This window comes from Achroia grisella, unplaced genomic scaffold (genome assembly GCF_030625045.1).
Source record: "Achroia grisella isolate CSIRO2021 unplaced genomic scaffold, CSIRO_AGI_Agris_v1 utg1245, whole genome shotgun sequence".
Classification (NCBI taxonomy): domain Eukaryota; kingdom Metazoa; phylum Arthropoda; class Insecta; order Lepidoptera; family Pyralidae; genus Achroia; species Achroia grisella.
Window position 1 is genome coordinate 1,328,477 of NW_026712606.1, and position 27,867 is coordinate 1,356,343.

The 27,867-nt window shown below is 31.0% G+C and overlaps 2 protein-coding genes across 4 annotated transcripts; one reads left to right on the top strand and one right to left on the bottom strand.

Moving 5' to 3' along the window:
• Positions 1-133: 133 nt before the first annotated feature.
• On the bottom strand, positions 134-26,220 carry LOC131854859 (glutamine-dependent NAD(+) synthetase). Of its 3 annotated transcripts, XM_059206039.1 has the most exons (14): positions 26,144-26,220; positions 13,209-13,372; positions 12,439-12,694; positions 12,172-12,317; positions 11,536-11,785; positions 10,713-10,917; positions 9,606-9,752; positions 8,604-8,752; positions 7,586-7,741; positions 7,185-7,399; positions 6,581-6,803; positions 5,911-6,087; positions 5,438-5,510; positions 134-517 (listed from the first exon to the last, which is right to left on the bottom strand). In XM_059206039.1, the coding sequence occupies exons 2-14, from the start codon at positions 13,352-13,354 to the stop codon at positions 480-482; spliced, it is 2,181 nt and encodes a 726-aa protein (XP_059062022.1). In that variant the 5' UTR covers positions 13,355-13,372; positions 26,144-26,220; the 3' UTR covers positions 134-479. The 3 variants fall into 3 exon arrangements, with proteins under 3 accessions (XP_059062022.1, XP_059062020.1, XP_059062021.1); XM_059206037.1 differs by lacking the exon at positions 134-517 and having other exon boundaries at positions 4,546-5,510; XM_059206038.1 differs by lacking the exons at positions 134-517; positions 26,144-26,220 and adding an exon at positions 15,396-15,458 and having other exon boundaries at positions 4,546-5,510.
• On the top strand, positions 17,568-24,325 carry LOC131854857 (cytosolic carboxypeptidase 2). Its single transcript, XM_059206034.1, is given in 17 exon segments — positions 17,568-17,775; positions 18,102-18,277; positions 19,153-19,305; positions 19,386-19,618; positions 19,688-19,834; positions 19,915-20,173; positions 20,269-20,433; positions 20,511-20,626; positions 20,723-20,882; positions 20,960-21,279; positions 21,354-21,471; positions 21,555-21,632; positions 22,107-22,286; positions 22,472-22,620; positions 23,055-23,251; positions 23,470-23,644; positions 23,992-24,325. Coding segments are annotated over 17 exon segments (3,147 nt in total). The 3' UTR covers positions 24,305-24,325.
• Positions 26,221-27,867: the final 1,647 nt, after the last annotated feature.

The window sequence follows — 27,867 nt, forward strand, 5'->3', positions numbered from 1 at the left end:
ATTCAACTGTAATTTCTGTGAAACGTATGTTACATAAGGTAATATGACATCAGGGTCGACAATAATACAATGAGAAATAGTCAATTGCAGGGTGATATCTATATATTACAATGAATGTTCAGTTATTGGTCGTTTGCAAACACTTTGGAATTTTATCATTTTAATATTGTTGCAGGTTTATTCTAAATACCCCGGAATGACGATGATTATATAACTCACCGAAAATAACTTAATTACATTCTGCAATAAAAAACAATAACATCCCAAAATAATCAATTGGAGATTAATAGTAAAATAAATATACTTGCCTGGAACATTTAACTTGAAATTATAACGGTTATAAATTATTCTATCTTTGAGCCAAAAATCACGTATTGCAATAAAAATCTGTAGCAAAACACTATTTGTTTCATTTAATAGATAATTTATATAAAGTAGGTAAGTACACTGTTCGTTTACATTGTGAAAGGTGTCTTCTTTTACTCCTCTGGTTTGCACTCATTTGCATTACTAGGACCTGAAAAGTTATCAATATAATTAGAATTACAAAAAAATACTAAAATATAATTAGATTACATTTAAATGCAATTTCAACTCATAAAACGTATTATGTCTGTCCAACATAATAATTTATGCTTATAATTTTTAAATCTTGATATAAACAGTCACATAGATTCACTTTTCATTACACATAATGTATAAATAATTAACACCTGTATTAAAGTCGTCGTTAGCTACTGAGTAAATTTAAGTATTAAAACGAAAGAAATGTTCTGAAATAATTATCATCTTTACATAATATATATATGTCATGGAAGTTTATTAATGTGTAGGTAATGTATCTACTAGTTACAGCAATTTTCATATAGTTTTTTTTAGAAAGTTCGCATGGACAGTATTAAAGATCAGATACAAAGTATTTTATTATATATAGGGGAAAGGTGTACTAATTGATCTCTTTATGTAGATAAGATGATGCATTTGAATTGCGTGATGCTATTAACGAAATCTAGAAAAATGTTTTTTAAAACATATATACCTTCGCACATGCTTGTATCAATCAATCCGAAATAACGATATGACTTCCATATACGTTGTTGCGTGAAAAAGAAAAAGGCGATTGATGTAAGGGAAGATTATATTTCATCTTAGAAAACTTTTGTTGTAGACTCTTACTAGAAATTAATAAAAATATCTACAAAAAATATACTGTTAGAGAAATTATAGAAAAAAAAAACAAGAAACCAAAATAATAATCTTGTCAATACCATGGGGATCATCATGACCCAGACGTCCAAGATGATCCTTAGGTAAATATTATAATAAAACTGCAATCGACTCAAAATTTGAGTTGAAATGTAATATAAATAAAGACCCTAACGGTAAATGCTTATATATTAAATTCAATAATAAAAAAATTAATGGAATTTAATTTAATTATATATTAAATTAAATTACATACAATTAATAATATGCATTTCCATTTTCTTATGAGATCATCTTGTACACCTTACACCCCTAACGTTCAAAAGGGCTAAGTTCGATATTTATATTTCATTAAGGGCCTGTCCCTTAATGAAATATAAATAAAATTGGTGTGCAGGCACGACCTATATTTTTAGAGCTGTAAATAGAATTCTTCTTATCTTATTTACATACAAACGTCATATCTCTGAAAATATCTCTCTCTAAATATTGCATTTATAATGTTGTTACCTAAGCAGAAACTCTTTGATTTGAAATGTCTTCTTAAAAATACCTATAAAAGTGCGTATATGTAAAAACAGTCATACACTGACTAACCACGGCGTTAATCACACACCTTGTGCCGACGTCGGTAGTCAAGTTATATAGCACACCGACTCACATGCAATGATTGCGGGTTCAATCCCTCACTTAATACAAACAGTTGTATTTTTGAGTATGATTGATACAGTTATTTATTTTTATCGGCTGTTTAGTTAGTTTCTGTCAGTTATTAGTCCAATCGTACAATCTCTGCTGAGTTTGGTATGGATGGCACTGTTTGAACTGTCCTGGGTTACTCTAGCCTCTCATATTTTCTACTTATTTATTAAAGGTACATTATGTTAAAAGAAATGTTGAAACGTACTCACATATGCATAGATTGTATCACAATTTTACATAGAATAGAATCAAACTATTTAAAAATACTGGTATATTAAGCGCAAAATAAACCACTCTATTCACAAAAATTTCCAACGTTCAATTTAGTTACAAGTGATTGGTCTCTTCCTTAGAGCAAATACATTGAAAATTGGTTTATGGGAGAATTTGTTTTATATTACTGTAATAATATAGCAACGAAATATTGTCATAATAACATTTTTAATAAAATAAATAATTAAATAGTGACATTTAATTATAAAAAATGGCAATAATTTCTTATATAATATATTCTCATATATGCTCATATTACAGATCACGATTTGAACCCAAAAGTATTCTTGTTTTGTCTCATCATTTCATCTGACACATTCTGTCAACTTGCTGACTTATGAGTAAAGTTGTTGTTGTGCTATGTTATTAATCTAAGAGTATCTTATATGATGTAAATAAATAAATGTTCTATCTACATTCTAAAATAAGGAATAAGAAGAACTTGTAGGAGCTTTTGTATCGCTGCAGATCTTATTTCTAAAAGGGTAGGTTTCCTTTGAAAATTAATATAAAAATTACTATGTATGTGTAAGGTTATTAATAATATAAATTTAAAATAATATGAGTATTCTTTACGTTACATGTAGTGTACATACAATTATACACATATTTGAGCATAATACATACATTGAGCATTTTCTAATAGCAGGCATTCCTGTAACCTGTTATAGTATTTTAAATATAAAATAAATTACAAAGTTTGTATTAAATATGGTACAAAGACAGAAAAAAAACATGTTTTTATTGAATCAAATATGGTAGAAAATACACGGAAATTTTACAGTTAAACAAAGTATTTTTATTCCTTTTGACCTTATTCAAATCTTATTTGGATTCAGATTTTTTTATACCGAATTCAACTAGCCTACTAAGTACACTGTACGTATCTTTAATAAATAATCATTAATGTCCCCATGTGGAAATTATCTATAGACCTGACATTATACAAGCAGTAAAATTATTATACACTTAGTACACTGTTAGCATTTCTGAAGTATTTATTTGTTAAATAAATACAATATAAATAAGCATTGAATTATTACAATAACAAAGTGACTAATGGCATTATAACTTAATAAAGACAGTATATGTAGTGTATCAATTTATCGCTATTAATTGCATTTCTACGTATCGCACGAAAGAAATATCGTTATGATTTGGCCAAATAAACTATTCCTTGTACAGATATACTTACAACTATATTTAATAATTCTTTTATGGACCGAGCGTCATTAAGTCCAATTTCTTTTCACGGGTGTATTGACGTTTAACGTATCGTGCCCTATATTTCGGCTATAAGTAATAATTTTTTTTCTTTATATATTTCCCATGCTATTTGAAATTTCAGATTAAATCTATAGCATTACATGGCACCGATGATGTAGATCTGAGTGCTACAGGTTACCATCTAAAATTATTTTATATGAAGAATAATGGGACGCTCAAATAACAACAAACACAATGTTTTCTTTGCCACTTATATGCTAATTATTCGATTTTATAAAAAGAACATGTATTTATAACATACATAAAAGAACATGTACCTATGTATATTGTATATGTAATAATATACTCTATTTTGTTTTATTACCTATTTAGATTTCATATAATTATTATTTGCACTTCTGTGACCTACACACCACTTCCTGTCTCACGCTGTTATAAGATTGACTGAAAGAGATCTCTTTTAGAGATAATTCCTCCTTTACTAACCATACATCCAATATTTAAAACTGCAATAAAGAACAAATTTATGAACAAATACATAAATTTTGTTTATTTACCTATATATGCTCACTTACGTGATGGAAGATAACTTGCGCTTATATACATACGGGTCAAATAATAGATACCAATTATAAACTTTTCTTCGCTTTCAAAACAGTGGTAAAATTAATAAAGGATAATAGTAAGAAATAGAAACATAGCACATACTAGCTAATGCTAAAATATAATTTAAAGAGTCAATGTAACAAGAACGTACGAAATGTTACATTACAAATTAGTTGAGAATAAAGCCGTCAAGCAATATTATGTCTTCGTTACAATGATACATGAATTAAATAACAACTTGTGAATGAAATTTTTAGATGAATTTATTTAAATTTCAATTATTACTAATTATTAATAAAAAACAAATACTGAATGTTCAAATTTTATGCTAGTATTTTAGCTATGACAATTGTTACTTTGAGTTATTAAATGTACAACCTAGGCATAATCATAAAAATAATAGAAAGTTCTCAAAAATTAAGAATGATGATAATGCTAATTTATTAAATCATGACTAAATTGCCAAAGGTTAAAAATAAAAATAATAAAAAGCATCGGGAGTGTAATTATGTGATTTCAGGATTGTTGTTTATTTTTATACTCCAATATTTCATAACCAATGAAAATATTTTTTTTATTCGGCTGTAAAATTTGTGTTGAGTTTATTACAAAATTGGAGGATAAAAATCATGGACACAATTTATTTAAAGAGATTTTAGCAGACAAACTACTACAGACACACGATGTAGGCCCATACCGATACACCACCATTTCAAACGTAAATTTTTAATAACACAACAAATGGATATACCGTGAATAAAACAAAAAAGGTGAAACAACTCTTCCGTCAAATTGTTTGTTGTACTATACTTTGCAGACTATAAGTTACTAATACATGAGTTACTCAAGACAAAAATGGAGAATCATCGATTTACCTACATTCTTTGTGTATGATAATCGATAGCTAGAAAATAATGATGAAAAGAATACGAGCTGAGTTTCTTGTCAGTTCTTCTCATCTCGAAATTATTCCAAACTGACAATAGATTTGACATATCATAAGAGTCTGTAATAGACCTTTATTTTGAATTTGAATTTGAATTAGTGATAAGTTAAAGTAACAGTAAAATATGTTTTTCTAATAATTACTTTATAAGTGCGTTTATTGTCTGGTGTATCCTAGTGTCCGAAAACAGCGGCATGTATAATTAAATAAAACTATATTAATGTGAACATATCATTTCATTATATTATTTTAATATCAAAAGAAGACGGAAGAGCTGAAATAAGTCTATAACAGTGTTAACACTAGAAAACATGTCACAAGCCCAATGGAAACCCAATAAATTAATGGTTTCTTGATTGTAATACAACACAAATCCAAGTAGGAAAATAATGCAACATTAAATAAGCACAGCTTTTCTATCACCTCGCATATTATAATGTGCACTTGATACAGTAGCACTAGTGCCATTTAGTTTACCGATATCTTGGTTCCCTTGATTTCTGTCGCCGTCGCGTGTTAGAACTCTCTTGTCTTTGGACATTAGCGCAACCTACAACCAATGATGCACCTTTAATGGAAATCACTACAATATCACATATAAGTAGAATAATATAAAGAAAAATCGTAAACACTTGTAGTTATGAATGTAATATTATCTTGTTACGCTATGTTACGTAGTTGTTAATTAAATTATGAGATTTGAAACATTGATTATTTTCTGTTGTTTGGTATGTTTGTCTTGTCATATCCATGTTGTTATTCATATCAATAGTCGGCGGTGGTACCGTTCACCAGACAGGCCGTAAACTTGCTTACCATTCCAAGCTGTCTTAATATAGAATCGTCGTTCGAATAAAGGGAAGATTTCGCTTTACATGGATTATAAGTATATAGGAAAGGTGAGCAGCGATTACTACATAATCAGATATCTTTGAGCGTATTATACTTACAGCATCATCGATGGCTTTAAACTGCCAGTTCCAATGTACACGATATAGGAACGGCCGATGGTCATAGCGATTGTCATCCGGACTGTACGTTTCTGCGTGGTACGAGGGCGTCAGTACTGTCATCTTGTGCCGATTTATCGCGTAACAACGGAAGAAATGCTTCACTTTCTCGGCCACCTGTAATAATATCAATGTAGTTATTTACATTTATTATGACACATCTTTATGAATAATAACTATAAATATTAGCTTGTGTGTCGTGCGTGTATTAGGGTTGTCTTGAAAAATATTGCGCTCGGACTCAACTTAAAAGTCTATGTTCATTTGTTTATCTATGAAATAATATATTACTGTAATACTGGTCTACTGTAATAGAATAAATGAAGATATTGTTAACAAACAACGTGATCAACATTTTTAATATGGCATAGCCACAATATTTGAATACTGATTTAGAATTAAAAACGTCGAGGAAAACATGGAAATTAAGGATCTTATAAACAAAATATTTAAAGAGTCACACCCGTTATACATAGAAAGATGTCACAAATCTTTTTGAAATCTTCCCATTTTGTACGTTTCGTACTTATATTTAAAACTAAAAATCTTAATTTTTAAATTTAGCATAACGTAAAAAATTAAAGACGATATATACAATGATAACAAATACCTCTTGCGGAGTACATTTATCACTCCATCTGTGCACCAACTTTTGGAACATGCTAAAAGGCCCACAGTGCTGAGACTTCCTTAGCCGACCAAACTCTGACAGTTCAGCGTAAGTCATGCCCATATCTTGTTCGTCTGTTTGTACAATCTGGCCGTCTGTTAACGGCTCTAGTTCGGCGGTGGGTGGTGCTTGTAAGATTTCCGACAGCGACGGTAAGAAGAACCTGAATAGTTTTTACATCACGTACAAATACTATAGAGAAAGCGATAGACTTACGAATATCGTTTAAAGATACATAAATCATATATTACGTTACTATATACAAAAATCTCAATTTTATAAGAACCCGCGAAGCCTAGCACTAGCAGTTATATAAAATGTGACTTTTTATTGTTATAGTGATTATAATTCTATATATTATATATACATTAGGAAGATTACTGAAACCTGATGAATGAAACTAATACCTGAAAATTGATTTTACGCGATTCACCAGTATTGAGATATTTATTAAGTATATATGTTAACTAAAACTAAATAACTCTTCAGAGATATCTAACATACCGAATTATTCGTAGTATCAGCTACTATTAAAAGTACTTACCGATTCTTAGCATACTGCAAGAAAGCCTTAAGATCAGTCTTTGATATCCCACCAATGGGATTCACATCTGCACTAGAGCAATCGTATTTAGTCATGTAGCCTCTAAGTGCTTCATCCACGTTGGATGAGCCCAATACTAAAAGACCTCCGGGCCGGCCTCGTGCCCAAAGCATTAGTTGAGCGAATAAGTATGATAACACCATTCTTAGACGGGCCTGCAGATATGGGACATATGTTATTGGATAGTAAACAGTAATTTTGATTATTTTTAATGATTTCTAAAAGACGCACTAAACGAGTTCTTAAAATGATTACTTCTTCAATAGACGCAGTCAAATAATATATACATATAGTGAGTGCAATAACAACCACGAAAAACTTAAATCAATTATCTAGCTTACTTGTATATTTTGTAAGGCCAAATTTTGTCTAGCACATCCGCCTTTGGTTCTGAACTTAGGTACGAGCCCAGTAGCAGCTGTGAAGATGCCAATCACAGAGCTCACCGCAGCGTCGATCGCGATCGGAAAGTGATAACTGCCGATTTCACTTGCTAACTGAAATTTATTTTTGTTACACATGTATTAAGAGTCCTATAATAGTATATCACGATATAAGTGCGTTATGATGGTTATAACACGCGAGGCGGAAATAACCATCATAACGCACTTATATCACTTATATCAGTGTGCAACGCACGTATATCGTACGTATAACACACTTGATTTAAAATAAACTCAACTATAAAACTGTGACGCACACTTTTGCTTTTCCGCCATTTTACTTTTTTTCATCAGCGCGCTGCCTACTGGCAGGCGCCACGCAGTAGTCATTCGAAATTTGATAAAAAAAATAACAAATAGTGCAGTTTATAACTTCACAATGTGCGAAATGAAATAATATATTCTATCAGTTCGTTAGTACCCATAACACAAGCTTGGGACTGGATGACGCTGCGTGAATTGGCCTAAAATTATTTATATATATTACTAGCTGTCCCAGCAAACGTTGTTTAGCCTTAAAATAAAAAAAAATTTTTGGCGTGCCTACCCCTAACATTTAGGGGGATGAAAAATAGATGTTCAATACGCTCACAAAATTTCATGAGAATCGGTCAAGCCGTTTCGGAGGAGTATGGGAACGAAAACTGTGTCACGAGAATTTTATATATATTATTACATATATTATATCTTCTCAAAATACTAAACTTGTAAAAGCCACAGAAGATGCTGTTACGACTTCATATAGTGAAACAAGGACCATTCAGAGACATTGATGATTTTGTACATGTACAGTACATAAATCTTTGTGTATATTTATTTATTTATTTATTTATTAAAACTTTAATGCACAAATACATAAATAAAGGTGATTTTCCCGTAAAGGAGTAGATAAACAGCATATTCGTATTATTCATACCTGCAAAGCCCTCTGTTTAGTCTCTTGGCTAGAATTTTCCGAAGCCATGTAACAAGTCACTAAGAGCCTATTGCACAACTCCATAGGATCCGAAGGCGTGTAGTCAGATTGACAAAGAATCTTGCGTACATCATACAAAACTTGGCTTTCTGCAAATTTAATGAAATTGGTTACGATTTATATATTAGAACAAAGTGCCGTATTTTTTACTAAGTCGACTTAGATCTATGGTAAGGTTAAGAGGTTGTGAAGTTCGAATCTAGCCGATAATAACTATCTTTTGGTATCAATTTATATTTCTGGTAAACAAACTTAATTAACCCGAAAAATGGCAAAATGTCATTTTGAATCAAAATATAGCCAGCAAAATGTGAAGATTGTGTTCAACACAAGTCGACAGTTAACATCTGACTACTCCATCTAGGATAGCAATATTGCAAGTACATTATTATGTAACTAAACCGTTTATACCAGATGTCTTTTTTTATTCAAAAGCTACGCAATACATAATAAATCAAAGTAAAACTTTGAACATTTTATATATATTAAAACAAGTCACAGCCTATGTTACTCTGAAATAAGCTACTGTTCAAACTTTATAAAAGTTTCCCAAACTGGTACAGTTGTGATGACGAATTTTAGAAGACCTAACTGAGTTTAGTTAGTTCTTCCAAAATTCGGCATCTCTCTTTATATAACACTAGCTGTTCCCGCGACTACGTCCTTGTGGAATTTAACTTTATTTTTTTACAATAAAAGTAGCCTAAGTTACTCATTATATCAGCTACCTGCAAAAAAAAGTCCCGTCAATATGGATCAAGTCATTTCAGAGATTAGTCGGAACAAACAGACCGACAGACAGACAGATAAAAATTGTAAAAAGTAGTTTTTTGGTGTATGTACCGTATTTATATTCATAGGCATGTAGTAAAAAACGGTTATTTCAATATTACAAACAGACTCTCCAATCTTATTTATATGTATAGATTAGTATAGATTTACCTCCTTTTTGGATTGATTCACATATTTGCGTACACATAGAAAACACAATGCAAGCGGTGCTCGTAGAATCCACGCCACCACTGAGTGGCAAAAAGAACCCGCCCTGGCCGGATCTTCTCAAGTAGTCCCATAGCCAACACGCCGGGCCTAATAAACACAACCATACTAGCAAAAAAATTGAACTATATTCTATCGATAACAGCTTGCGGTTTTATTCGCATGACTGGGATATATTCATTGATTTACATAAAATGTAGCGAAGTCCTTGTTTGTCCTAAATTTTATGATAACTGATTTCGCAATAAAAGTGCAAAAAAGTAATCAAAAAATTGCCTACAACTTCGCATGGTTTTTTGAGTCAAAATATAGTCCATATACTCATCATAAAATCCAGACAGACATACTTTAGCATTTGTAATATTATTATGCGTTAATACAGATTAAAGCATATGTAATTCCACAATATTAATTTGAGGTTAGATTTATAAAATTTAAAATACAGTAAAAAGTACTACTGGAGTACTAGTACTTTTTACTGTATTTTAAATACAACTGTGGGCCCAAACTTATTATCTATTTTTAGGTACTCAATTGAGTGCTCTCAAACCTTTCGTAGTTGTTATTTTAACACACAAATATCTGTTTTATTTTTACCAAGGATGCCGAGTTAGACACTAAACACAGGTTATTAATTAACCTATCTTAGAAGCCAGTTTATTTATCCTCTTTATTGTTTGTATATTTATATATAAATACTATTTTAAACAAATTGTACCTGTACAGTAACTTTTGGACCATACACATATTTCATTTCAAACTTTCATCAAAAGGGGCTTCTGGGCCACGGTGGAGGAGTTTACTGAGTCATATCATTTTATTCTGATTATATATAATAAATACATATTAAAGAAACTTGAAGGGGAAAAAGGGGATTAAAATGTATTCTCTCTATAGATAACTAGTAAAATAAATATATAAACATACAAAATGTAATTGAAACTGCTTTTCAAACAATAATTTAAAAAGAAAGAGAAATCACGATACAATCGTTTAAACAGTGGTGTGCAAGTAAATCGGTGATTATTCAACAATACAATAGATACATACCCAACTCTATTTCTTCCTCGGGAGTCAAATATTTCCAGTCTATAGGCGGGTTGGCGATCAGGTGAACATCATCATCATCAGACAAGGAGAAGTCGACAGTAATACGAGGGAATGGTGTGTTAGACGCTGCTAAATGTGACCGAGAACGTATTTGAGTCCGATATGACCGTATATCCTCTAAATCTATAATAGCTGTTATAACTTCCTGTAAATAACCGAAGCATTATTTAACCATCCTATAGCCGCTTCAAATAATGTAACACTTGTATACTCGCACAGGATCTGTGACACCGAGATTCCTATGTCGATTTTAGCAAGATTTCAGTTAATAAAATTATGTTTATGTAAGATTAAAATGTATTTAAACAAATCAAATAAGTAAAAGTATAACATTGTAAGTAAAAATAATAAGCCAAACGTAAATCGTCGGTCTTACAGACCAATACGCAGTTTTAGGAATGTTAAAAATATACATTATTTTATTTTAATATATGCAACACTCAGCCTCTTTTTATAATTAAATAAAAACTCTTGTTTAATATGAGAATATTCTCAGAGAAATATATGTAAGTGTGTTGAGATTACCACAAGTCGATAGTTACAGTAACAACTGTGACTCGACACTAATGTCTACAATAAAAAATACATTTATACTTTTACACACAAAATTGTGTACTCCATTGCCATCAGACATTAACTCCTTTATTTAATGCCTGATGCCATTATCTACCAGTTAACCGTCCTGCTAACTGAAATAATAATGGATATTAAGATATAAATACAAATAACATTATGTAGATTCAATTATATAAATGTTACACACCACATCGTGCAATGCGAACTGTAGTCCCCTGCTGACAATTTCACCATTAACCGCTACACACGAACATCCATTGAAGTATATTCTCTGTCCGTCACAACCTCTCAAATTGCTAAACAAATATGCGCCCCCACTTTTAAATGTGGCACTTTTCACTAGATCCACCGTCACGTAGGCTTTGCGAAGTTCCATATAACTACCAGAACCGTTAGATATAATTTCGACGCCATCAAGACTTAATGGTATATGGCGGCTGAAACACAAGTACAAAATTTAAGAAGTTAATACGAATATCGTTTGATTCACCTACTATTTAGTAATTATTACATTTTCTGATTTCAATGAATAATATCGTAATTAAAAATATAAATTCAAATATAAACAAGTTGCATTTTTTTCCCTCCCATCAACAATTCAGATGAGGTTACAAATTGAACATTTTTTTATTTATATATCTGAATTAACATACAGTTTCAATGATGATAATATACACACATTTGGGTTGTGAAAATAACAACGATCTTAACAAAATATATCTTTTTAATTACTCATAACCAAGAATTAAAATAATTTATAAGTATATAGTATAACTGAATTATTTTTCGTTCAAAATCGTATTTAATATTGCACATATTTCACCTTTGTGGATTCCATAGTTCTTCGCATATTTCGAAGCCTATACAAGTATCTTTAGTCGAAATAACAGCGTCACCAATGGGCACTGTAGTCTGATTTGTGATAGCAGTTATCATTCTTGGCAAAAAATAGTCTTCTACTTGTCGTTCCTAACAAAAGAATACACAAGTACTAAAATCAATTTTATTATTTCATAACAATCTTGTAGAGATTGTTATGAAATTAAAATGTTTAAAATTTAAAAGTTCTTATTGTTTAAAGAGCACTTACTTTGGTCCAACAGGAAAACCACCTGCTTTCTCTATAATTTCCATCCTCACACAGTAACATCTTTGGTCTGATAAGCAATATTTTCTTGTTTAAAAAGGCAACCCGGCAGTTGTACGTGACATTCCTATGCTGGATTGGCATACCCACATCTATAAGCATATCTTTGCATGTTGCAGATTTAAGCAGCTCTCCAAGCACCTGCCAACTGTGAAGGTAGGTGTCGGATTCGTGGAAATGATCCTCACAGCTGTAACCACTGCAACAGAAAGGATTCTGGATCATAATCATCACAAAGGATAGTACGAATAATCATGTTTATCCAATGTCTAGAAAGAATGTCGTGGACTAGTGGTCACCCCGACTTACGCTGGAAGGTCGCGAATTGGCTCGACACAGAATACTTTGTCAATTATTATTTCACACTGACGCTTCGGCCATGGAACGCCAAAATAAAAAAGTCCGAGACTCGGTAGTAGGCTCCCCATTTGTCAATCAAATATGCCGATGTCACAGCATCTACATTGTTAATGCCGAATGACACGAAATATCCCATTAATGATAGAAGTCATGAAAGTATTTTGTACTTATGTAAACAGGTTTGTAGAAAATTGAATCAGACATAGGCCACAGACCCTAATGAGGCCGAGATTCCAATTAGTTTAAAAGAAAAAATTCTGGCTTTTATAGAGAAATTATTAAAAGAGTATTACAGTTGTATCCGCAGAAAATTCAATTGTATAGTAGAAAAATATAAACACAATATTAATAACCATATCTCTAATTCCGGCCCTGTACGATAAAGGGCGCCCATTTCTTTAGCCTCTTGTATAGATTGCAGGATTCTACTCAGGTTCCCCTCGAAGTCCAACGCCCACTGATTTAAGGTACATACTGCTACTGTGACTTTTCGTCCCATGATTACAGATATTTTTTACTGAAAAAAAAAAATACGTTAAGTATATAACTTTATAATAAAAAAGAGAGAATATGGAATCACGGGGAAAATAAAGCCGCAGTTTATAAGAGTTCTAATAAACTGCATATATGGCAGTTGTATACATACACAAAAAAAAACATTAATTTTTAATAACAAAATTATTTGAAAATGATCCAGCCAGGCAGTATTTCCATATTATCCCAACAAAGCATACCGCCTAAAAATAACACGTCCTGTACACACAAGCGGTATTTATCTTGAAAACTGTTGACATTCTCCACTGAAACAGGCTGTAATTGGAGTGACATTAATCTACGAGTGATTAATTATGGATTTGTTATCGCTATACGTCGAGCGATCTAATTTGCTGCAACAAATATGTAGGTTACAAATAATGTCAACTGGATACCACGTGTCTAGAAATTTATTAAGCTTTATTCATTATTGAAATAACACTTCGCTACTTTAGGGAAGAAGGGAATTGTTAATAATGTACATTAATAACCCCGCTGTTAGCATTAAAAGGTCAACATTGACCGTTGATAATACATATAGTACATATGTATTTGCGACGTCTATTGATATCCATATCAGTAGCATTCTTGTGCTTCAACAATTCACCAAATTAGCCATAGACATATATTTTTCATTTTCATTATAAGGTATACCTACTTGCTGCATCGATCAGTTAACATATATTTAACGTACATTTTGTTACGTATTAATATACAACATATATATTATACAACCAACATAAGTTTTTGTAACTATTCCATAATATTTCCAATGTATTACAATGAATATTGGTATGGGTTAAACCACAAATTAGAATAATATCGACTACATAAATGGGGTTAAATCTTAATAAAATTATAAACGCGAAAGTTTGTGAGTATGGATGTTTGTTAGTTTTTCACGCAAAAACAACGGAACGGGTTTAACTTTACAGTAATATAGCATAGGCATCAGAATAACATATATAGCCTATATATATTTTTATTGAAATTTAACGCGGAACTGCGGTTTCACGCAGGGATAGTTAGTAATAAATAAACATGTCTATGAAACTTGGTTATTTGTATAGAATTGGGTGGATTCTATCACCTAATTCTATAAAACTATAAGATATATACTTCATATATCAAAAATTAGGAATAACATAGCTTCAAAGCTTTTGAATGAAAAATAGTCGCGCGCGTAACCGCGGCGGGTAAGCTAACAAAAAGTAGATAAATTAAGCAATAGTTTACGCGCAGTTACATAAAAGTCTACTGATGAGTGACAATACACTATAAGAATAGCTGTCTGGTGGAAATCGATCCGCGCCATTAGGTACCAAGGCACGGCCAATAACCTCACAATCCTTACCCACCACGTAGTTCACGCATATATATTGGGACAGGCCTTTTTGCAATGACGATACGTGAGCAAAAACGATTGGTAAATAGGACATAATTTTAATAATGATAAATCCATATTAAAAGTCAAAGAGTAAGGAAAATAGCAGGAGACTGTACACGTCAATATAGGTAGGAATCTGTTTTTTACTTCAAAAATGAGATTCTAAAGTTAACAAATATTATTCTAATTAAGATCGCGAATCATATAGTTCTTAAAAATTCTATATAAGATATGCGATGAGATGGACCCCGCGTTTATGAAACTCCTGGTTGTATCTAACACTAGATATTCCAAGTTTTAGGTAATCAAAATGGATCAACCCTCAGAAGGTCTATGTAAAATAGTAATAATTCAAATGTGAAGATATACTGAACGCAAAATAAGAACATCAATAATTACTATAGATTAAAACAATTCATATATACGAACTACAAAGAATTAAGTTATGCAACATTCAGTACAGTAAATAGTGACCATGTATTGAAAACTATGTATTGTAGACATTTACGTAATGGTAAAGGAAGTATCTCAGTTGAATGACACAAATATTGGAACAAATAAAAAGCACTGCGAAAATGTATACTTTATGCGTTGATATCTAACGAATTATTCATAATACCTTTGTCAGATGATGAGTCAAATTATGACGATGAAGAATACCCGACTCACTTCGAATTCCAAGATATTGGTGACTAGTGAACGGAATCGATTTCACCGTTACCGTAGCAACCCTTTCATTGGACATTAACTGTATTACACTGTTGTTTCATTCCACTTCCTTTCATTCTTTATGTCTAGGAATATAAAGTAAGAAGTAGCATGACTCAAAATTCTTAAGCTCGTATTTTGTAATATGTACGAGTACGATAAAATTCTGCATGAGTATTAGACTTTTGAGGAATAATGACACTTGTTCTTCACTGTACTTAAACAGAAGATGTAGCGCCACAGTTCGTAAATTCAGTACTTTACATAAATTATTTACCACATTCAAAAGAAATAGATTTAAAAAAATACAATGCTCTTGTAGAAATATAATTAGTGATTTTAGAAAAATATAATATATTGTTTTTAACAACGATTAATGATGTGATTAACTATTATCACACAAATACAAATAATAATGTCCCTGCATAGAAATTATTTGAATATTCACTTTATTGCAGCCGTATACGTGTAATTTCCGAATGATTAATGGCCATACCATAGACAAATAATAAAACAGAGTCCCAGTATAAATTAATTTCCTTTGTATCGCGTAATGTATTAAAACTTACAGAATCTACATAACTCAATCAGCGAGTTCAAAATTCGTCATATGGCCAGCAGTGTATGACCATTGATGAAAAACAATATAAAATAATTGGACAATCTAGTAAAGTATTAGTTTTGTATGGCTTGGTTGTACTTAGGATAACGCAACTTTTTACCGTGTAGAGAGATAAGGATTTAAATTGTGTGATTTATTTAAATATATTTGAAGCTTGTTTATACCATATGCTTTATTGGAAAACAACATACTATATACGAGTAAGTATTACTTACTAGTGTGAGTAGTTATTTGTTATTAGCTTTAAAAAGATGTTGATTTATTGGCGTATCTACTTGTTTTATAGTTCTACGAAAAGATGAAACTTTTACGAGCATAAAAGGATTCAGTATTAAAGTTTCTACACCCAAGTTCCCCCACAAGTTTCCTCCATACTAGGCGAGAGTGCAGTCACCTTTCAGACTTTCTCGGGACTATAGTGTTACCTAAACCGTGATTTCACAAAGATAACCGTGAATGTTAAATTTAGATTTAAAATAAAAAAAATCTTATTTTAGAATATGTAAAATGTAAATATCTATTACAAAATGAATATACAGACACATCTACAAAACCAACTAAAATTACCATTGGAATGTTCGTTGTAAATTAATAAAATCATACAAATTGTGAGTAAAATCTACCTTTTCTACTTTTCATATATATTATTATTACAAATGGGTAAAGTACTTATAAGTATACAATGATAACGATATTTTTCATGAATCAGACGACATACACCTGGCACTGAAGCCAGTCGGCGAGCAGACTGGCCTAGACATACCTGAAAAGCTAGAACAGATACTACACAAAATAAGCTTTCAGTATCACGAAAGATAACAAAACCTTTATATGAAATTTATTAATAATATCAAAGATTGCAAAAACAAATACATGATAAAGTAAAATTTCGATATATAATAATTAAAGGCATGTCAAATAATACATCAGACGAAATTTCTGTGGAAAATGTTCATAATAATCTATTGGATGACCATCATAGAGGTATGTAATTATTAATTAATGATAGGAGTACAATATTTTCATACTTTTTATATATAAAAATGCATATTAGATCTCATAATGAAGTTTATGATCTAAAAGTTTTATTTCGCGAAAACAAACTGCGTCGCGTGACTACCGTGAATTTGATTATAGAAGTAATATCACTCTCCAGTCTACTTTTACGACTAACAAATTTCCATATTCCGTACAAGTACCCCGCTGACGTCATCAATCACCTGATAAAGTTCGATAGAAAGATCACACAATCGTCTTTCAATAACCGTGAATGTAATGTAGCCTTTTCGTCAGTTCATTTTGGGGCGCCGGCCGACCCGCCTGTTTTACGGTATCAAACCAAACAAATTTGTAGTCATGGTAACATTAAAGTTGGCATCTGAAACGCTAGATAGCACAACACAAACGGACTAAATTATGCAGGAAATTAGATACGAATGTTACTTACAAAACAATGCTAAGATGTTATGGTGGAAACAACTCGAAAGCGTCCAAGAAAACGTTATGATGATTGAAAGGGAAGAACAAAGGAAAAGAGAGTTCATCGACAATACAACAGTAACGTTGACGCTTCCCTCCATAGATCCTGTGCTACATGATAATTTATTGATAACTAATTTAGAGCATGTAAAAACATTGCAAGCTTCTTTATTTCCCATATATAACAGAGGTAAATTACAAAAATTGGTACACTACATAATTTTTTTATAAAAAAAACTTTAAATAATCTGGAAACAACCAATACTTTAAGTATATGTTACAATCTTAACTCATACATAACAATGACGTTCAGTTAAAATTATACAACCATCTTAACAATGTATTTGCAGTTTATATAATAACCAACAAAAGTAGCGTGCTTCTCAATAATATTTAAAATCAAGGTTTCCGAAAATAAACGTAGATACTATTTGCAAAACTAGGTCAATAGTATAAAGATAAACATGCTAAGTGTAATATTTTTGCTTGATTACAAAGGATCTCTCTTTACGACAGGAACATTTATATCAAATTTTCTTCAAAATAACATTAAAACTAATCAACTAGAAATTAACACTGATATAAGAACATTTCGAACCACTGCGAAACTCAGAGAACCACGAGATTTATTTGCACTTCCAAAGGAACTTGATTGTCCCCAACAAGCACCGCGATGGCCATCAGAATGTCAAGTACGTAATAAATATATACGTAGTACTAGAAGTGTAGTAGTTAGTACTAATAAACCGAACTGTATAATCAACAACTACTTACTCAATGTATTTATTTACGAGAACGTAGAACAGTTAATACTAGGCTTCCAAACTCTACATTGCCTAATAATAGCTTGTTAGCACGACCTCGATGGTCTAGCGATCTAGCACACCGCTTTACGTCCGATGGTCGCGGGTTCGATTCCTCGCAAGGCACAAACATTTGCATTCATGAGAATGATTGTTTGTGTCAGTCTGGGTGTTTTCTATATATATTATGTAAGTATTTACGAAAACAAAATCTATGTATTTGTATCAGTTATATAGTACCCATAACACAAGCTTTAGCTAGCTTAACATGAGTCTAAATGGCGCTGTATGAATTGTCCTGAGGTTATTATTACTATTATAAAACACGTTTCGCAATATGGGTGTAGATTCAATAATGACAGAATTCGATCACTAATGGGGAAGATCGTAACGCTTCCGGTAGCTGTGGTCAGGTTTACACACTGATTGTTTGTAGTCTCGCACATGCTAATGGAAGCGGAATTGTATGAAATAATATAAATCCATGGAGTAATGAAATGGACTTCCGCAAAGTAACTAAGTCTCTGTTGCGTTTTCAAAAGTAAAATATATCATAACAAAGTTGGATAAAAACTAGTAAAGCTTTTTCTTTTTTCTTCATATCTGAAAATTATACAAAGAAATATTTTCACTTTAACGAATCATGATTAACCTCTATGCTATACTAGGACTTACTAAGTCCCAGTTGAGCATAAGGCTTAACACTAATTGGTTGGTGCATCGATTACGTGTAGTATTAATCAACGCTATTAAACTTGCACAAGGTGGTTGAAGAAAGGATACAACATACATCATGGAATCCAGCAACACCAGAGCCTTACTACACACCAACTGGAAAGGAATTGAGACCCCAACCAGTTGGGGAAGATGCTGGAACGGTTATCTTTCAATATTACCCGATGAGTGCGGTCAATTATGTGAGGAAATTGGAATACCTAAATATGTTTATATAATTTTAAAACATTGTTTTAATTATTAACGTTAAGGATATTTTTAGTTCAGTCGTTCCACTGTTGGTGGTTCTCGGCTATATTTATCAGCATGTGCAACTGCTAGTGGAGATGATGAACTAAGATTTGAATCTCGATTTGAAAGTGGAAATCTAGCAAAAGCAATACGCATCACCTCAGAATATTACGAATTACATCTTCGGACAGATCTATATACTAATAGACACATGCAATGGTTTTACTTCAGGGTTACGAATACGAAAAAACAAATGATGTATCGGTACGTACGTGAATGGGAAATCAATATTTATAATAAACAATAATAATAATAATAATACGATACTTTCAGATTCTCCATAGTGAATTTATCGAAAGCAGAAAGTTTATATAACGAAGGCATGCGACCTTTATTATACTCAACAAAAGACGCTCAATTACATTCTATAGGTTGGAGACGATGTGGTGATAATATAGCATATTATAAAAACGACTCTACGTAAGATACGCTATTGTACTATCAACATATTGTACATAAAGATATGGGCGATGAAACTAAAAAACAAATATTTATTGCAGGTCAGAAGAGGAAGAGCAATTTCCCAGCTACACGTTGACTTTTAACATAGAATTTCCTCATACGGATGATGCGGTATACATTGCTCATTGTTATCCATACACATATTCAGATTTACAAGAATATCTGTCGCGACTTCAAGCACACCCAATCAAATCAACCTATTCAAAATTAAGACTTTTATGTAGAACGCTAGCTGGTAATAATGTTTATTATTTAACCATTACTGCTCCTCCGAACACAAATGAATTGGAACAGAAGGTGAATATATAATCTCCATAATTTACTTTATTTTAATAACTAGTATAAATTCACTTATTTAATTGATTTTAAACAGTCTTTCATCATTTATTTAGAAAAAGAAAGCTGTCATAATAACAGCAAGAGTACACCCAGGAGAAACTCCTTCGTCCTGGATGATGAAAGGATTCATGGATTACTTAACAGGGGATTCCAATCAAGCGCGCGAATTGCGAGAGAAATTTATATTTAAATTAGTGCCTATGTTAAATCCGGACGGTGTAAGTGGTGAACTAGATATTATTCATGTTATACATAAAGTATATTTTACGTCAATAACATTTCCGCCTTTTTATAGGTAATTGTTGGTAACAATCGGTGTTCATTGACCGGAAAGGACCTAAATAGACAATATCGAACTGTCATAAGAGAAACTTACCCTTCTGTATGGCACACTAAAGTAATGATTAGAAGGTAAGCCAATGTTTAAGTTTGCGTAACAATATTTATGTGACTAAATTATTATGATTCTAAATAAAAATAATACTAATTAAAAAAATATATGTTAAGGTTACAAGAAGAATGCGGCGTAGCAATGTACATAGATTTACATGCGCACTCTCGAAAACACAATGTTTTCATTTACGGATGTGAAAGCCGTCGAAATTCTGATAAAAGATTGCAGGAACAAGTATTTCCGTTAATGTTACATAAAAATGCAGCAGACAAGGTACTACTAATGTTAATAAGAAAACAAATAATTACATTTTTTTAATAAATATAATAATTGCGTCTATTTTCTTTCAGTTTTCATTTGAAAATTGTAAATTCCGAATACAACGCAGTAAAGAAGGTACCGGTCGAGTAGTAGTCTGGATGTTGGGGGTGGCAAACAGTTACACAATGGAAGCCTCTTTTGGAGGATCTGAATTAGGAAGTAGAATGTCAACACATTTCTCAGTCCAAGATTATGAAAGTTTAGGAAGAACATTTTGTGAAACGTTATTAGATTTCTATGACGAGGGTCCTAGCAAAGAAAGACTAAGAACAAAAATTGTGACGCGCCTTTTAAAAGAGGGATCAAATGCCGATGAACCTACTAACATAGATCTCTCCGACTATTCAAGGTTAGCGAAAGTGTGTAATTTAATATGTAAATAGTTTAAATTAATAAAAATCTTTATATCATATTATATTTCAGTGACGAGGGTGATACATCCAGTAGCAGTTCTGAAGCGGGAACTTGCAATGAAATTATTACTCAACCAGCACCACCTCCGTCACCAATGTTTCCAGATATAGACAAAAACACAACCGACGTAGGTTATTTAATACTATTACGTCATTAAAAGTAATTAATGTTTTATGTAAATTATCTAATTATATATATTTTTCTTTTAAGAAATCAAGAAAACAACGCCCTAAATTAGAAAAAATGAAAAGAATCGAAAAAAAGAAAACTAAACGTGAAACATTACAGGTATCTATATCTTGTCAAACTAATAACAAAATAATTATTTTAATCTGAGGACCTCGGTGGTCTAGCGGTCTAGCACACCGCTTTACGTCCGATGGTCGCGGGTTCGATTCCTCGCACGGCACAAACATTTGTATTCATGATTATGATTGTTTGTATCGGTCTGGGTGTTTTCTATGTATATTATGTGTATATTTATGAAAAAAAAATATCTATGTATTTGTTTCGTTATCTAGTACCTATAGCTAGCTTAACTTGGGTCTAGATGGCGCTGTGTGAATTGTCCTGAGATTATTATTATTATTATAATCTACCAGTATATTTTTAATTGAAAGATAAAAATGGAAATGGAACATTTAAAATTTTTTACTAATTCCTTTAGCAAAATCTTTATTTTGTTAAAAAATTCAAATAATTATTTTTGTTTGAACATTTACTCATTATACCATTCATATAACTTTGTAAATACATTTTAAGGTATCAAGGGCAACAATAGACCTTACATCAGACGCAATGACAGACGCTTCGTCGGATGAATCATGTGAAGATAGCCTGAGCCCAGTTAGGCGAGTTCATAAGTTTCTACATTCTTCTACGAAATCAAAGCCGCGAAGAAAGAAAAAAATGCCACCAGAACTTAAAATAATACCAGCACCGGTAAAACTGCTATCCAATTGTTTTTTATAGGATTCGACCCAAGTATAAAGAATTGTAAGAAGTTTGCCCTTATAAAGCAATATAAATGAAGAAAGTTCTTACCATTTTTTACTTTTGTATTTACATTTTTTTTTTATAAAATATACGTATAATAAATAATATGCATATTTACTATTTTGTCACAGACAAGCGACTCACCATACCACTCTGATCGGGAGAAAAAAATCAAGAAATGTGGTAGACCTCGCAGTGTTTCGATGTTTAATGAATCAATCGAGAAGTCTAAATTGAATCCAGCATCGTGGCATCAGTTTCGATGCCTACCGCCTCCTAAGTAAAATTATACTTAAATAGTAACAAAATGCATGTTCCTAATTATTGGATATCATGTCAATAAGTTATAAAAAAAAGTACGTCGAACCCAGAGCCTTATCAAGATACGGTAGTTGGTATTATCACAGCATATTATTCAAAGTAATACACCTATATACATACCTACATACAATTAAAGTAAAGAAGTACCAAGGCTTCTCCTAGTAGCTCTCAAGGTCAAAAGAGATTTTTCTGTTATTTGTATGTCTGTATTTTGGTATGTAGGTAATGCTATGTTACGAAATGTTTGGCAATTCTTGAACAACTTAGATCATTTTGTAATAGAAAGGGACTTTGACGTTGATACCGTACTATTTTAGTCTATAGTTAAGTACAGTTTTTGTGGCATGAAATGTTAATTATTATTAAATGTTTCGTTTCATTTTTATTTTATAGATGCCTGTCAGATATTAAAAACAAGAATACGCTAACACAACCATCAGAACTACAAGTAAAGTTAAGTACACTTAAAAGGAATGTATGGACTGGCGTGCATGGCGAGGACAAAGGGCCATTATCTTGGGGAATCTCCAGTTTTGCTATGAACTCATACTTTACAGATAGTGAAGCATTGTTAAGGTAAATAATAATACATTTAGTTTCATATTCACATTGGTCATTTTCATTTACCGATAACCGGCGATAATAAATTGTTACACAAATTTAATAATTCTTTTTTACTAATTAGGATTTAGTACTTTATATTGCACTCTTATTTCGCTGTTGAGTAAAAAACGATGACTTTGTTGAATTATATAATTATATTTAAAAAACATACATTTGTAACATTTTATATCCACTCTCTAATTACACAGGTCATGTTCAAAAAAATTAGAAGAACTAGAAGGAGAAAGGAAAAAGAATAGTGATGAGAAAAAAAAGAAAAAAACTAAAAGCAAAAAAAATACTGTAAAAGTAACTAACTTTGGGGAAGATATGCAAGAACCTCTAAATAAATTACCAAAGACTTGTAAAAAGAAAGGAAAGTAAGTATACTTCAGCAAAAAGTATACTTTAACAACTCTGCATATAACTTTATCCAAGATTAAAGTAGTGAATTACCTACATAAAATTAATTAATTTATTACTACTGGAAAAGGCAAACAGGCAAAGAAGCTTTGATTTTCAACATTATAAATATATATAGTATACACTAATATATTACCTTTCATCTATTGCACTTACTGACTCGACAAAAAATGTCTACAGATACTCTCCCTTTTATGGCTTAAATTTAATTAAAATTGAGAACACATAGGAGTGTGATTAAGAAGAAGGATGTTCTTTAATTTATCAAATATATAATCTATAAAAATAAATATTTTACTTTCAGGTTAAAACATGCAAAATCGGAATGCTCACCATATGTTAGCAACACTAGTTTTACTGACATACCTCGAAACACATCAGTACAGAAAACAAATCTCTGTGACAATAAACAAGCAAAAACCCGATTTAGAAAAGGTGCCTTTGTAACAACCGCTATACAAACAAAAAAATCAAGCAATAAAAGTAATATTACGATAATGTCAGATCACTCTGACTCAGATGACTCCAGCCAGTCCACAAAAAAAGTAAAAAAGAAATCAAAGACAATAAAACCGAAATTTAAAAAATCTGCTTCAGAAATTAAATCAAAACATTAAACCACCTTTTTAATTTTCATAATTAATGGTACATAACAGTGAAATTTAAAAGTAAAATTTGTCTTGCCAAATTAGTTCATCCATTTATTTGTTATATTTATTGCCAGCAAATTGTATTCCAAAATTCAATTATATAGTTAGAAATTGCCCAAAAATCGGGGCAATTTCATACTAAATAATTTGAAGGGGTTAAATAATCATTTTTACTTCATCCACTGTCATGTTAATAAAATTTAACCCCTTCAAGAGTATTTTTTTTTATATTCCACATGTTGACCTATAGTATAGTTACCATAATATATGTTTAAATAAGTGAAATTTTGAACACAATTAGGAATAGCAATTTCATACAATGAATGAACTATATATGAATGTGAAATGTTAACCCACAAGCAAATACATTACTAAAGTAACTATATTTATTTCTCAGTTTTCACTTTATTAAAATTTTATTATACTATGTTAAGTTGAATATTAATTACTGTATTTTAATCAATCAATTAAGAAATAATATGAAACAAAGTATTAGTTTTCAATTCTAATACATAAATAGAAACTTTTTATTTTTTGTCTAAGTTAATTTCTAGTTTTAAACAATGGTCAAAACATATTGAAATATTACAATGAGATTGGTTCTTTATACCCAAACTTGATTTAAACACATAAAAGTTAATAATGTGCACTTAATTAATTATAATAGTAATATGTATTAATCATAGTATTCCATAATATGTATTAGCAATCCATGAAGTAATAAATGTTACCATATATAGTAATGCTATAATCTTATATGTAACATATGTCTACACTTTATATTAAAATTTTTCAATATTTATATAATGATGCTTCATTTAATTTTTTTTCTTTAATTACTTAAACATCCATAATGGAACTAGGCATCATAGACTGGGGCAAGTTATTTATTCCATGCAGACAAAGTTGCAGGTACAGTTAGAAGATACTAGCTGTACCCACAACTTCATCTGCATGGAATTTAACTTTATTTTTCTATAATAAAAGTAGCCTAAGTTACTCCTTATTACATCAGCTACCTGCCAATAAAAGTCCTGTCAAAATTGGTGAACCATTTCAGAAATTAGCCAGAACAAACAGACTGACAAAAATTTTAAAAAATGTTTTTTAGTTTATGCATTATATTTATATTCATATGCATGTACTTAGAAAAATAGTTATTTCAATATTACAATCAGACACACGAATTTTATTTATATGAATAGATGTATAGTTTATGTTATAGAAGCCGCCAATTTGTAGTACTTCAAATTCAAACTCAAATTGAACTGAATTGAATAGAATTTCAATTTGAACTAATTATTAAAAATGCATGCAGTATTTTTATACTAGATTGTTTTGTAGTATTCATGTAGAAATATTCATGTAACATAGATGGGGATTCCTTCTTACTTAGAAAATTTATTTTACAAATTAGTTGTTTGTTACTTCAATTTGAGAATTTATACCTTGAACAGATATCAGTACTTTCTTTAAAAAGATATAAAACAAAGTTGTTTCCGCTCTCTGATTGCTTAGATCATTTAAACTACTCAACAGATTTTAATACAGTTATTCGCAACAGATATAGTTATTTTAGAAGGTTCATGTGTAATATGTACTATATTATGGTACAGAAACACCTACCCCACATTAGTATCTACATTGTACTAGTGAGAAGCCGGGGCGGGCTGCCAGTAAATGATAAAATATCAGAGCAGCTATAATTAATAAAATACCGAATCATATAATGCCTAATAATTTAAATAAATTTATATTAAATTAAGTAGATGGTTACATTTAATTATATAAACGAAAAATAATTACCTATATATGATCCAATTACTTTTTTATATGTTCAGAATGTTTGACGATCTTGATTTCCGTACTATTTTATATTACACCTAAATGTTGTTCAATGTGCAGTAAATCGGTAAAAAATATATTAAACTCAGTTTTTCTTTTCCCTGATATATCATATTATATTTATTGCACATTTATAGGCGAATATTTAAACAGACATGAATTTAATAATAAAATACTTTTATGATACAACAAAGTTTCAATTGTTAAATAAAAGTTTAAAAAAATAACATTTTTAGACTATAAATATAACAATGACAATTATGACAGATGACGGACATCACAGAGCACAGATCAGCAATATAATTTTGAGATTAAGAACAGTAGTAGTAGTAGTGGTATATTTTATCCACAAGTGGATAGGCAAAGGTACGAGACCATACAGCCTAATCTTCAGTAGTATTTCCATGAAATTCAAAAATTCTTCAAGGCGATATCGCCAAATCTTTTCATTAATTATAAGTTTGTGTTAAGTCCATGTATGTGTCCATAATTGAAATGTTTATAATTCTCCGATTGTTGCTATGATGAAGTCGTAAATTGGTTTAAAAGTTGCAGTGCATTTGAATAGTTCTTGAAGCGATGGCGGAATAATCTTATATAGTTCTTGAAGCTTAGCAATGAGCAAAATTCTGTTTAAATTGAAGGCCGGGCAATCAAAAAATATATGTTCTAATGTTTGATTTTCGTTACTAGAGCATAAAAGGCAAATCGGAGAATTAATGATCTTCATTCGGTGTAAATGTGCATTGAATTTACAATGTCCAAATCGCAGTCGACAAATTTGAGTATAAAATCTTCTCTCTAAAAATATTTTTCCCTGAATAAACCAGGGTTTTTTGCCAACAGTACTGTTTATCCCTGCATACCAAGTACCTTTATCTTTGGTAGTACGTTTCCAATCTTCTTCCCAATTTTTTAATAAGTTTTTTCTAATTTCAAGAATTAAATCTTGCCAAGGTAAGAAAATTTTTTTAGACTCACCACCCAATCTGTTGACAGTTTTGACAAGGTAATCTACTTTTTCATTACCTGTCGCTGTCACACCTTTGTGTGCCGGTGTCCAAGTAAATATAATTTCTTTTCCTTTATTTAACAAAACAGTCCATAGTTCTTTAATTTGGTAAATAATATAGCTTGTTTTGGCACTAAATGAATGATTTTGCACCGCTGATAAGACTGACATGCTGTCACTAATGATAAGCCACTGATTATGAGGTTTAGCGCATATGTCTTCGCTAATATAATGCAAAGCTTGCAAAATAGCCAAGGCTTCGGCAGTGAATATACTAGTAATGGTAGGTAATCGAAATCCATAACCAGTTTTTATGTCTCTATGGTAAAAACCTAATGACACACCTTGGTCATTTTTTGAACCATCTGTATATATTGTGTTAAATGTAGGCCATTGAGAAAGATGTTCATAAACTTCTTCTTTACATTTTAAGTTCTTATCTGTTTCTATTGTCATATTGCAAAATTTACTGTCATATGTCCCTTCATAACATGCCCACTTATTATTTGCCACATGAATATTATTTTGCTCAATTATAGATTTCATTGCAGAGAAATCAAGGAGAATGTATGGGAATTTTATGGAATTAGAAGAAGAAGCAATGGTTTGAGAATCTGTAATTTTTTGTAACAGTGAATTATTGGAAAAGCTATGTAATTTTACCAAGAATTTA